The sequence below is a fragment of the Macrobrachium rosenbergii genome, chromosome 56 (assembly GCF_040412425.1).
Source record: "Macrobrachium rosenbergii isolate ZJJX-2024 chromosome 56, ASM4041242v1, whole genome shotgun sequence".
Lineage (NCBI taxonomy): Eukaryota > Metazoa > Arthropoda > Malacostraca > Decapoda > Palaemonidae > Macrobrachium > Macrobrachium rosenbergii.
The window spans coordinates 10054828-10068894 of NC_089796.1; the positions used below are offsets into that span (position 1 = coordinate 10054828).

Genomic DNA, 14067 nt, shown 5'->3' on the forward strand with positions numbered 1-14067 from the left:
TGAGTTAAAACTTTGTAAACACTGACTGGCATCTCTATGTTCTTGCCCTGAGGGTAGTTGTCAATTCCCTGTCAATTTGAATGCCACAGAGGTAGAGATTGCTCAAACCTTGGAGGCTCTTTTAGCGTGCAAGGCACTTGAATAAACTCTCCACTTACTTGAGCTAGAAGTCTATCATGTGCACAGTAATACAGCCTTCCTGACTCTTTTATTCAGGAATAGTTTTGGCGAGAAGAGACAAACCTTCCAGGTCTTTCTTAGTCAGAACCCGGGCATAAAAATGGGTTGTCCCTAGCGTATTATTCTAACTCATTCATTGCATCTTTACCACAAGTATAAGGTGAAGGGCATTTTAAATGTTAGGCTATTCTGTACCTTCATGGGCCATTACTTTTACAATCAACCTGAAATGTGACCCACATATGAAGTTAGTGTTGACAATGCACCTCAGGTGGCACAGTCTGGGGTTTACTAAAGGGTGTTTGCAGAGTTTCTTTGCCCCTGCACCCACATTTTAGCTTTTAACTTTACCTCCATTTGTGCTTTCTTTCCTCAGTCTTGCTGTCCAACCTCTCTGACTGTTACTTGTTAGTACAGTTTTGGGGTTTTCTCCCAATTCCATCCTTAGATCCTTATACTTCAACTCATTCAGTTTTTGGATCTTTATCTTGCAGTTCAACTACTCCAATTCCCTCTTTTCACTGTCTTAAGCATAAATAGCCTAAGGTGCCCCAGTGCATAGCTTTACAGCCCAAATTTCGTAGAATCAAATCAACCTCCTCCCAGCCCTACTTATCTGTAAAAAAAAAAAAAAAAAAGGAAAAAAAAAAGTCAAGGAACTGAGGAGTACCCCAGGTTCTAGTTGGTGAATTTGCAGATGGTAATCATTCTTCTTCTGACTGTTTAGCAGAAGACTTCTGTGCCTGTTGACATTCATAGACCACAAATGTGAGCAGAATTCGAGTGATGGTTTAACAATGAAAAAAAATTATTTTTATAAAATAACTTTATATATTATCATGAGAATTATTGTAAACTTTAATCTTGGTTATGCTTATGAGTAAGAACACTAATTTTTTTCTGAATTTATTAGATTGCTAGGGAAAAACACTCGATAGCATGTAGGTAGTAGAAGTTAGAAATAGCAGGTTGAGAGCCAAGTTTAACGTTGAATGGTTTTTTATTGTGGATCTGTTTGCTCGAGATTTGGAAAAGACAGGAGACTAGATGAGGCTTTGCTGTAGCTGAGGTTTTATCTATGAGGTAATAATGCAGTATTTTGTTTGAAATCTTCAGATCAGTAACAACCTTGCGAGTGCACATGAGAGCCCACCGTGAGGTGAAAGAATTTCCATGCCCATATTGTGATGAGGTTTTCCCTCAACGTCACGTCTTGCATCAACATTTGGTGAATGACCATGAAGAGTCTAATAATCTTACATGTTCAATATGTGGCAAGGTAAGACCTTATTACAGTTGTCCCTTTATACATTAGAGGTTGTGTTCCCAGGCTCCACTTGAACAGCTACTTTTGTAAATGCATGTCATCACCAGCTTAAAGCCACCTTAAACCACTGAACTGTAGGTTGGGCTGTGCTGTAAATGCTCGTAAGTATCCCATGCTGTATGTTAACTTGATAGAAATTATGAATATTTTTTTTTAAGAAAACAATATCTCAACATCAAAGTAAGCCGTGAAGAACTAAGTAACCTATTCAGCCTGTATGTTTCTGCTAGCATGTACCTGTAATAGTGCTAACAGTATGTAAGTTCTTCATAATGTAATGTATCTCGTAGAAAATATGGAATATCTGCTTAACGAATCAGCTGTTATCAGTTTTGCATATTAGTGTAGCCAGGTACCTATGTTAATTGTGTATTTCTGATATAAAACTGACAGTATTCTGTTAATGGTGTCTTATTCACATTGTTATAAATCCAGTTTTATGAAAAAAAATTGCTGTGATAACATGGTTGGTAATGTATCACTGTTCATCTTTTGTCAGTGGTTATGTATTTTCTTATTGTTTTGACTCTTGAAGTTTCTGCTTCCAGCATTATCAGAATGAGATTCTGATTAATGCATCACCTTAATGTTTTAAATGATTATGAAGGATATGCCAGTATAAAAATAGTGTTGGAAAAAATATAAAAGTGATTAGGGGGAAGTCTAGTTAGGAACTCATCTTATAGAGGATTTCTGACAGTGACATATGAGTTAGCTAGGCTTCATTTTAACATGATTTTTAAATTGGCAGTTTTAGGACAATGATATTCCTTTTCAGCTGTTGTTTTTGTATGCTTTCATTTTAAATATTTATTATATACAGTACAGTTTTCATACAGCATTGCAGTTTTTCTGTTGTCAATAATGATACTGTAATAGTGGCAGTACTGTGTACTGTACATAAACAGGAAAAAAAATATTGTTACAGTACTTCTGTAATGTCAGCACTTGGTATTACAGTATGAGTAAAATGCCATACTGACATTGATCTCAGTTATTTCATTTTTTATAGTATATGTTGCAATTTGTTCTCTTGTTACATAACTAGTGGTAGCTTGCAGTGCTGTATTGTGGATTTCTAAAATGTGGGTGGACAACTGTATACTGTATAATGCAGAACAGGCTAACCTATTGATCAGTAGCATGTGATTTATCTCCCAATGAGATAATAATTATATTATAAATTTGTAGGTAATCCAGTTTTATGTAAAAGCAATTACAAAAAATATCTAAGAGTTTTTATGCCTCCCTTTCTACATGTTGTCTTTTATTTGGTGTTAGGTATTTGACTGTTTGTAGTCGGGTGCTTTCCAGCCAAGTATTTTGATCTATTACAGAAGTGTGTTTCCCCTAATTTTACTGTGTTTAACCTTCATAAATAAAGTACAGTAAAAAATGTATATAAAATTGCCTATTGAAGCATAGATTCGCATATTCTTACTTTATCACTCTCTCTCCTTTTAACATTGGTTTTTAAGTAAAAAAAAAAAAAGTCAACTTATTCATGGATGCAGCATCCAAGTTTAATTTATTTTCTTAATTTGGTAGAATTCTTTGAATAAATGGATTCCCAAAATCCAATACTGTTAAGAAATTATTGACTCAGTAGTACTCTTAGTTTCTATTTAGAAAAATTACTCCTGTCCCTTAGGGGAAATTGTGTTTAAATTTTGTTTGATTCCAGACATTTTTGATATGTGACATGTTTTATACTCAAATCACAGTAATTTTAGATAGTTGCATAATCAAGTGACTTGATTATTCCTTGTTTATTGTATTAAGGTGCTTTTTCTTTTACTGTAGGTCTTCACACGAACAGATTCCCTCAAGTCTCATATGGTGCGCATGCATGAGGAAGACGGAGGCCTCAATTGTTATATTTGTGGCAAAAATTTCCCAAGTCAAGGACAGTTGGAAATGCATGTGCGTGTACATACAGGTGAAAGACCTTTTAAGTGTGACTACTGTCACAAAGGTTTTATTCAGAAAGTGCATTTACGAACTCACTTACGTACCATGCATAATATGCATGAGATTCAGAGCACTCCATGCAGAATATGCAATGCCATGTTGGATGGTAGGGCAGGTCTTCGTGACCATTACAGTTCTGTTCATGGCCTTACCAATAATCAGTACAAGTCTCGTGTTGCCAAGTTACGGAAAGAAGGCAAAATACCAGAGTTACCACCTCCTGTAGTAAAAGAAGTAGACCCAAGTTTAAATTATTTCAAAGTTAGTGTATCTGAGTTGACGAGTGCCACATCATCTACTACAACGATGGCGCCAGCTAAAAAAACTGTTGTGAAACGAACTGGGGGCACAAGGGGACGTCCCCCACGTAAAGTCCCAAAAGTAGTTGATTCTGATAGTTCCTCAGTTGAAACTACCACATACTGTGATGCAGATTCTACTTATGGAGCAACAGAAGTGAAGTTTGAAGTTGATGGAGATGCACCAAAGCGAAGGGATCAAGAAGAACTTAACATTGTTGAGTCAGCATTCAAGGTATGTAATGTACCACATTTCTGTTATTCATTTAATTTTTGTCTTAGAATTTATAATGTGGCTAAAGAATATCTGTACATAATTGTTCAGAATTTTTTATGCGGATTGGAACCAAGTTAAGTCACAAGATTTCCTTGTAAATTTTAACAGAATATGTATTTTTCTGTAATTATTGTTTATGCCCGAAATTTTTTAAATTAGACTTGTGATTGCTAATAATATAGCTGTGCTTAAATGATATTATTATAAAGGTCAAGTGCTGGAGAGAGTGCTGTAAGTTTTGAGATTTAAAGCATTATTGGATTTTATCAGATTTTAATCAGTAACTCAGGATAATGCTATTTTTCTCACTGACAACAGTGTAGTGTATTTAAAAGTCGACATTACAACTCTGTGTACAGTAGAACCATCATGTGTAGGTTGGTTTGTAAAGTTTGTGTTGTGTTGAAGTTAAATAATATTCAAGATATTTAAAAATTATCTATCCTCAAGATTTATGTTACAAACATTGGATATGTTATATAAGTGTAATTCAATAGGTTATGTAATTATGATTTGCCTTTTCTATAAAAGTCATTTACACAGATTTTAAGCTTGTATAGAATGAAACACTCATTATTAATTATTCAGGTTTTAGACATATTTTCATTATTAAAGAATACCATAGTGCACTGCAGATTTATAAGTTTCATAGCCATTCTCATCAGATATTTGAAGATAGCTTTCCATTTTAATTTCAAGAGAAAATCTGGAATTTAAGTGGTTTGGAAGGATTAATGCTATTTATTATCAATAGCATCTTTAGTTTTTGTATTTTTCCATGCTAAAGACTACTGTTAGTTTGCAAAAAAATCGTGAAATTCCTCACTAAAATAATTGTCAGATCTTGACCAAAACCTTGCTGAGTGTTCTTTATGACTTGCTTCTTCCTTTGGCCCATTGATAGACAAAGCAAGTGGTTCTCTACATAGTCATTTGATGAAAGACCAGGAAGAAATGCTGAAGGGTGTTGTGGTATTGTCCTGGCTACTAGTTATTTGAGTCTTTGTTACATTGTCAGGAGCAAACAAATCCACTAAAAAGAAACCTATAGCATGCGTGACTTTTCCTAATCTATCAGGAAGATGAAAATGCCAAGAGAAAGACTGTCTTTTGTGTGAAGCGCAACAAAGGGATTACATATGTTAAATCATGTATACAGCTTGTATTAAACAAGATTATGGACAAGGTGAAGCATAATATAGGGCACTAGCGGATGCAGGGGGGGGGGGGACCTGGGCATGTGCCTCCTCCATGAAAAATAATGATAAAATAATAATATTGAAGATTTAGATAATAACATACATAAGAAATATAAAAATTGGAAAAAATTTAAAAATTGAGTATGTAAAGAAATAATATACTGTATATACAGGCAGTCCCCGGATTACGACGGGTCTGGCTTATGATGTTCCAAGGTTACGATGCTTTTCAAATACATTTATCAGAAATTATTTCCCAGTTTACGACGCATGTTCCAGGGTTACGACGCGTTGTACGCTGATCCGATGGAAGAAATATGGCTCCAAAAACAGCAGAATAATAAAAATTTTGAGGTTTTTTGATGAAAAACTCAATAAAAATGCAGTTTATGTTGTTTTCAGTATACCCAAAGCATTAAAAGTAAGGTTTTCTTAGGATTTTTGATGATTTTCAATGATATTTCAGTTTACGACGTAGTGTAAAAACGGAACCCCCGTTGTAACTATATATATATGTATATATATAATATATGTATGTATATATATGTATATGTATATATATGATATCTATAATATGAAAATTGGTGCCCCCCTATGAAATTTTTCTGGATCCGTTAGTGGTTTAGGGTTGATGATTACTTTGTTGGAAAATTATGTTGTAGAACTGGGATTTGGAGAAGTTTTAGTGACAATTATTAGCTGACTTTAATAATAATGTTCTGCTCTTAATTTTCATGTAGGATTATCTTAGGTGAACTGTAATATGGTCAGAGTAGGAAAATGATATATTTAAAAAATCTTTTTTTTGTAGCAAAACTTTGGTATTAATGATTATTTCTTGTTCACACAATTATTAACCTTTTGGTATTACAATGAAGCAAAATGGTATTTCGCAAAGTCTTCCCATGAGATTCCGATGGTGTCAAATGATGTCATCATTAGAAAATGTAGAAAGAAATTAATTACATATTTTCAAATTGAGTAGCATTAGAATGATGTCTTGAGGGTGTTCGGTCCAGTTCAAGGAGTTGTTGCCAAATCAGTTGTAAATGGAGTAGCATATTGTTGAAAGAATTTATCTATACAGTATTAGTCACATTTTTAAATTTATCAAAGAAAAGTAAAGAAATCTATTCATGGCCTACTTCAGTACATTCTGATTTTTTTTCCATTTTTAAACTGCAAGAAAGTATAATTATCTGTGTTCAGAATAAGACCAAAATATCCTTGTCATGAAAAATAAATATACAGAGAGCAGTAAAAGAATATGATTGCAAACTTAAGAGAAGTAAGCCAGAGCTAAATATGTTTTATGGCAGATGAGTTTTGGATCTCCCAAGGTAAAGTGATTTCGACGGTATTGTATACATTTAACCTACATTTATAGTGGGAAAGTAATCGTTGCTAGTCTAAAGAGGATTGGTTTAGTATTCATCCCCTAAGCTGAATGTGTTTGCTTTATCTGTAAAGTTACATGTATTCTTGGTAAATTGCAGGTGTTCAGTCTGGGTTTCAGAGGGAAGTGGTATATTCAGCATTAGGTAAAGGGTTACCTTAAAGGTAAACCCCTTTAGAACTTAGCATATGTATTGGAATGAAAATATTTCTCAGAGATAGCAAAAACTGATGTAATGTTAGTAAGAAGAAAGTGTAGAATGTCATTGTGCAACATTTTTCAGCTGTTTCATGTTTCTGCAAGGAATGTGTTTATGGGCACAGAACAGTTCTGGGATTTATGTTTTGGAATGCAGTTATTAGTAATATTAAAATAATGACACTAAATTTCTTTGAATTAGATCAGCTTAATTCACGTTACTTAGAAAGACTGTTAACTTCGTATATTTTATGACAGTTTTTTAATGTAGTTCCTTAAAATGCTTACTAGAGTCTGTTAAGATTTATTACGGATATGAAGATGAGTGTGAATTTGTGTGATTAATCTTTGGTCTGTTGAGTTACTGTGTAAGTTTATAATGCATATTCCTGTTTATTGGAAAGACCTTACTTGTACAATAAACCCCCTGTATTCGCGTTCTCATGGTTCGCGGACTCACGCGATAGCGGGTTCTCTGTGGAACATATCTAGCCATCATTATGGAAAATTCGCCCATTCGCTTATTTTCACTGAGAAATATTCACTAATTACTGTATTTTCATATATTTTTCATGAATAGATGCACTTTGTGATAAAACTATTAAAATACTCAGGTTTAACATTTTACAGGGTTTTTCTTGGTTTAAGCTATCAAAATGGGCAGTTCTAAGTGTTTTAGATGGGTTTTAAGCATTGTGATTTGACCTATTAAACTCGCGGGGGGGTGTGGGACGTATCCTCCGCGAATACGGGGGGTTCACTGTACTCTCATGTGGACATTCATTCATTATGATCCCCGGCACAGCTTTGTGCAAATTTGAATGCGATTTATCATATACAGACTACTGTTTATTTTTTTTATTGACAGTCTGTTCTCAATCAGTTACATTAACCTGAACTTTCCATTTATTCACAAGGTTGCTGAGCAGATGGATCAACTTGGCGCTAATGTTCCAGGGAGCACCACTATTCTTGTTGCTGGACAGGATTCTGCAACTACTGGAGTTTATTATGCCATACCAGTGGTAATGGAAAATAATACCTCATCTACAACTACGACAACCACAACTTCAAACATCATACAGTCAGCACCAACATCATCTAATCAGGAAGTCGCAAGCCAAGAAGCAGTGACAGCAACTGTCACTAGTACAGTAACAGCTAATGGTACACCAATGATATCCACCACAACTTCTGATGCCTCATCACTTCAACCTGTACAGTTTGGACAAGAGGAAATTGATGAGGAATATGCACAATTTGCAGCTGAGCATTCACATATTGAGAGTGAAGGGTTTCAGGCAGAAGAGCTTAACAATAAAGGTTCTATTGTTAGAGCTGAACCTCTACAACTGTTTACTGACCCTAATGATCCATTACAGTCAGAAACTGTAGAAATGTTTACCATGTAACAGACAGTGACATCATTTTGGCTTTTTGTAGGATAGTTGTACAGTATTTATGGCTGGTATTATGTTCCCATTTTGTATGGAAGAGTGTGCAGCACTCTGTATCAGTAATGCATGAGAGGTGATTGGATATCAGCACTCACAAGTGGTTACTTGTACATTGTAAATATATATAAATATATATATATATAGGCATATATCTTTTATGAATGATTGAAATAGTCTGTCAACTTTCAGTCTCTCAATGCTTCCCACCAAAGATTTTTTTATATCTATATTGTCTATTCTGTACCATCTGGTCGAAGTTTATAGCATGTGCACTTTCAGTTCCTGAGGCTTATGGACTCAGTAGAAGCCTACTGATTTGCATCATTGAAAATATTTTGAATTATTTGCTATGAATGTTAGTAACTTCCGTTGAATGAAATATGACCTTTTCTGATGCTAACTGTAATTTACGGGTTGAAGTGTAGGTATCAAGACTGGAAGTGCAGATTCTAGTCTTTGTTGGCCATACTTTAAATTGTAGTCATATCACAGTGTGGTAGTTTTGAAAATTTTCTGTTTTTCCCCCTCCTGGGACTTATCATGGTTAAGTTAGAGGACCCTCATAGAACATTCCTGGATTTGTTAGAGATTTATCTTGCTACATATGTTCTTTCCTGTGCATGAATTGACATTGTTTATGTATTTAACAAAAAGTTCAGGCGCCATCACAGGTTTGGTTTGAATAGATGTACATTTGAAGTGTACTTTTTAGGTCATTTTAAATATTTTTATAAACACTTGTAACTTGTGTTGTTTGTTAGTTTAATTTTCTAATTTCCAGTGTGCAGTTGTTTTGCTCACTGTTGAAACACAAGTTTAAGTTTAGTCATAACTGATATTTGGCTAAGTCCTGGGGCAAAATGTTTAACTCTTAGTCATGTTGAACTACTTGATAATAACAGTAGTCATAGTGATGAGTGTGATCCGACATGGTTTAAGGGACAACTTGAGAATAATATAACTTTGTGCCAAATTTTGGGGCGTAACATTAGGTACTTTAACTTGCATGTTTACTTGTGTAACCATATCCTGGCTCTTGAAAATAACTGTGTGCTTACCCATTTTTATGTTTGTGCCTATTGCTTCTACCTCTTCTTTTTTATTCAGTTTTTAATTAGACTTCATTTCAGGATTAATGCCAAGAAGGTCCATGGCAAAAAAATGAGAGCAAATTAAATTCCAGATACTGTATCACAAGACCTCTTCATAACAATTGTAGTTCCTTGTTAACCATCCTCCAAATTACCATAGAGCCTAGAAGTTTATGAAGTACTTGATGAATCAGCTTTGGTGTTTGTTGAACATCAGTTGGCTTTAGTCTCACCAGAAATTGGTGCCATGGTGGAAAAGAGAAGTACTGTATTTCCTTTGGTTTTAGGGTAGTGGGTTTTTTTCCGATTAATTTGGACCTTGCAAGATTGGTAAGACATTTGTGTGTTGTGGCAATTCTTGTGGTTCTTATGCTGGAAAGTTAGACCAGTTTATTAATTTGTCAAAGCCATAATTTATTTTTGAGGTAAAGAAAATTGTCCACTTGCAGCTGAGTTCGAATGTTAGTAGATCCTAAAAACAATTAGCATACTAAGGAGGAAGTGATTTAAATTTATAATAGATTTTTCTGATCGTTTTTATATGATTTTGACAAAATTCACATGCATTTCTATTGACAAATTTGAAATGTATTTCCAATGACAAATGTGAAATGTATTTTTTCTAATTATAAATCTGAAATGTATTTCTGATGGTAAAGGGGGGCCACATTGGGAAATCATAGGCTGTCTTACAGTCAGGGTATGTTAAATCATAAGCTGTCTTAAAATCAGGGAGGCACAAAGAGGAAGACAAATGGCCAAGGTGTGTAAGCAAATGAGTAGTTTATAATTTAAGTTGCCTTAAATCATGTTTGGTAGGGGGTAGGACCTAGCACCTTAATTTAGAAGGCATCTCTTTATCCCATTTTAATATTAACCTACCTAAAAACCCTGGTTTTGCACACTTCTCCCCCACTGGATAAATCAATGTTTATTTTATTTTTTTAAATTCGTTTATACAAAACTTCAAGTGGAGTTTTTCTGTATAATTACCAGTTTTAAATCTTAGGTTCAATTTAAAATTGTTTTTTCTTTTAATTCATAATAAAACTTAGATCGACTTATAGTTAAAGTTAAACTTTTAACACAGGTTGCAAGTGACACCTTAATCTGTCCGGATTTTATATTATCCTGTGCACAAGTTTTTAATAGCGTGGAATGCAGGATTGACTCATCAGTCCTCAGGTTTTGCTGTTTCTGGAAGAAAATTATGATTTATAAAAAATCAAAGATAGTGGGGAACTTTGGAAATTTTGAAGACTAGTGGTAGGGGAAAAAGGTTAAACCTATAGCATTTGATTTACTACTCAGGCACTTAGAAGAGATTGTTTTTAAAGTGATTGTTTTACAGATAACCTTAAATATCTGATTAGGTACTAGGGCAAAAACAGTGATTGTTTTCTCCAGATAACCTTAAATATCTAATTAAGTACTAGGACTTATTGTCCCCTTTTGCTGAAAAGCAGCTTTTTTTTTTTTTTTTGCTAATTGTGTTCTTTTGTTTTTGACAAAGTTGTATTTTCATAACTTTTCTTTTATATTTTTCTTAAAGGTTGTAATACTTTTGTGAACCTTGAAAATTTTGAAGCTCACTACAGAATTCTAATCCTATTAGCTAATTGTTTGAGATATGCTTGAACTTTTTCTTGTGTATATTATTAATGTATAAATTGACCCTTTCTGTGACAATTTTGAAGTGATGAGAAATATTCTTGTAATACATAATTACAGGAAAATACCTTTGTGTCAGTTATGCTTAAAAACAGAACAAGCACAGCAATTGATGACAATTCACAACAACAACAACTGTGTAATCCTGCTTTTTTGTTTTAGATTTGAAAATAAGTTTTATTACAGTATATCTTGTAGATTTATTGAATATCTGGATTAAGGTCTCGCTTAGATGTCACATTAATCATCATTCATTTGAAATTGTTAAAATGTGTATGGTTGGTAGGTTTCTTTTTTGTTTGAAGTAGACCATTTAAGGATAATTCTGTGTAAATACCATGTTGACATGCACTCTCATGGTATCACACAACAATGTTGTGTTGAATGCGGTTAATGAGCTCAGGCTTTAAGGAATTTTAAAAAAGAAGGTAGAAAACTGATACTTGGAGAAAGCCGTAGAGCTTAAACTGATGGCCATTACAGAAGTCAGGGGACACTAAGGTTCCTCAACTGTTAAGTAGCAGTGAAGTTTTTGGTAAACCAACACATCTTAGCATGTCACCTTTTTTTTTTTTTTTTTTTTTTTTTTTAACCAAAAGCCATACACTATAACATGTCCATGGGTATTCTTAATTTCAGACCTAAGACCTAAGAAATTATACTTATATACTAAGGTACTTACAAGATTTGAAGAGAATGGTGGATTAACAGTATTGTGAAGTAGAAAATGACTGTATTCACTATAATGTTGAAGGTTATTAGTGCCTTAGCTTATTTCATTACAGTAGCATTCATTAATACAAGAAACACAGAAATAACAAATGCATTTTTTTTTTCTGAGAAAATACAAGTTACACCAGTTGTCAATATTTGTTGCATTTTACAAGAAATACTATACAACATTATTAGTCTTCAGCAATAGTATTTGAACTTATTGTATCCAGCTTATAGATGAGCTGAGACATTGCTTGTGAGTAAGAAGGCTTTATCATTTGTTAAAATGAGTCAGCAAAATCTCACTGAACATATGTAAATAACCTTTTGTCAATTATGAGGCATTGCAAAAGTGTTAAAATGAATTTAATTGGTCATTGGTACTACTACTTTACTGACTATTGCAACAAAATGATTCTTAATGTTTTATTACACATCACTGCACATCTTTTTTAACTACATTAAAAGAAGTTGGATGAACTTCACGGTATAACTATGTTAGAGCAAGTATGATGAACTTTATGAAAATGTTTTAAACCAGGCAAGAGGAGCCCTTTTTAGACGTCAGTATGCTATTAAACAGTGAATTTACAAAAACTTTTTTCTTGCATACCCATGTTATCATAATTCTGTATACTGTATTGGCTTTGAGTCAGGTTTGGTTTTATTACGGCCATTGACCAGAAAGTACTCTTAATGAATTATGTTAAGGAGGGCAATGTAGATAACCTTTGATGTACATACTATTACCATAAATGAGTCATGCTTCCTTTTTCACTTTGTTTCTGATGTATGACATCACAAAGGTGATTAAATGCTGAATCATATCAAGCTGTAAATTTTATCATTCTGTCTTCTCTTTAACTAGATATACAGTACAGTACTTTGAAACTAGTCTTAATACAGCATGGGTCATTCAGATGTTTTTATTTTGCTATTTTTTTTTCCTATGTGAAATTTGCAACACTGGAAGTTACATGTATGCCAAGTTGAATATTCTGTATGTATCCAGCAAAGAATGTATGATGTGTCAGATACTAGCATAGAAAAGTTCTGTAGTACATAACAGTATATTTTTATGATGCAGTTTACACATTTATGATACCTGTATTTTTAGGTAATATTTATGCATGTAAATTATTATTCTAGTTCTTGTATTTTGTCATTTCCAGGCAAGAATTGTATTATAGAGTTCACCAGATCTCATCTTCTTAGTTGCTTGTTGAAAGTGACCAGTGAATATCTTCAAGTTTGTCCTCTCTAAACAGCAATCACTGATAGTGACCCTCCATTCTTGAAATTGACATCCCTACCCTTGCACAACAGTCATCATTCGTTTATTATACATTGTGATTTTTACAAAAAATTGCCATGACATTTTTTGTTAACTATTATTGTGACTGTTTTTGTAAATTCTGATTTAACACTGCTGCCGTATGCTATCCACTACATCTTTAAATTCTTCAGATGAGAGGTATTTGTGGTCAATTCAAGCAATCTTTTTCATTGTTTTATGTTGTGGAATGTTTCCGTTATTTCTAGTGTATTTCATTTTCTGATCAAACCTGTACATTATTGTCATTTACAATGCACTTTTTTTGTGATTTATGAACTCTTCAGTGACATCAACAAGCTGCACTTATGTTGCTTTGCTTTTCTGGTAATGACGTTCATTAATACAAGTCGGTTTTGTCATGTATTTATCAGGAATTGTACTTAACTATTAAAGATAGTATTTTAGTTGCCAAAGTTGGTCGTTATATTGTTTGTGAAATTAAATTGAAATTGGAATATTTGAACCAGACAAAAGTGGTGTACTCTATAACTTAATTAAAATACAGAGAGAGCTGAGTAAGTGAATGTAAATCCTTTTGTATTTAAACTTTTGGTTAATTGTTATTGGTCAATTACACTGATTACTATTTCAAGTAAGTGAAGAAAATTGTCGCGTTACCTTTTATGACTAGTAGTTGAGCCCTCACATAAGGAAACACCTTTGGGTAAAGCTAATTCGACACATGCAGGAAAGGTGAATGAAGTCAAACAAAAAGCAAAATTATACCCCTTCCTGGAAGGCTGACATGAACAGACATGTCACCAAATTTAAGAATGAGCACCATCCCAGATGCACACTTTTAGGTCAAGCTTTCATGAAAGCTCCATGTCACAACTGTATATTACTTTTGTGCTTGTGTTCCTTGCCTTATGGTTAAATTTGAGAGTAATTACAACATTCCATTTCCAGTACAGTATTAATTTGAACTCTCAGGAGAAATATTTGCTAATA

The 14067-nt window shown here is 33.5% G+C and overlaps 1 protein-coding gene across 3 annotated transcripts in view; it reads left to right on the top strand.

Moving 5' to 3' along the window:
- LOC136836415 (myoneurin-like) overlaps nt 1-13631 on the top strand; it is a 30743-nt gene extending 17112 nt beyond the window's left edge. For all 3 annotated transcript variants that reach the window (XM_067100630.1, XM_067100632.1, XM_067100631.1), the window contains 3 exons: nt 1297-1459; nt 3311-4012; nt 7765-13631. In XM_067100630.1, the coding sequence (XP_066956731.1) occupies nt 1297-1459; nt 3311-4012; nt 7765-8259 (1360 nt within the window). In that variant the 3' untranslated portion in view covers nt 8260-13631. The remainder of the gene's footprint in view (nt 1-1296; nt 1460-3310; nt 4013-7764) is intronic.
- Nucleotides 13632-14067: the final 436 nt, after the last annotated feature.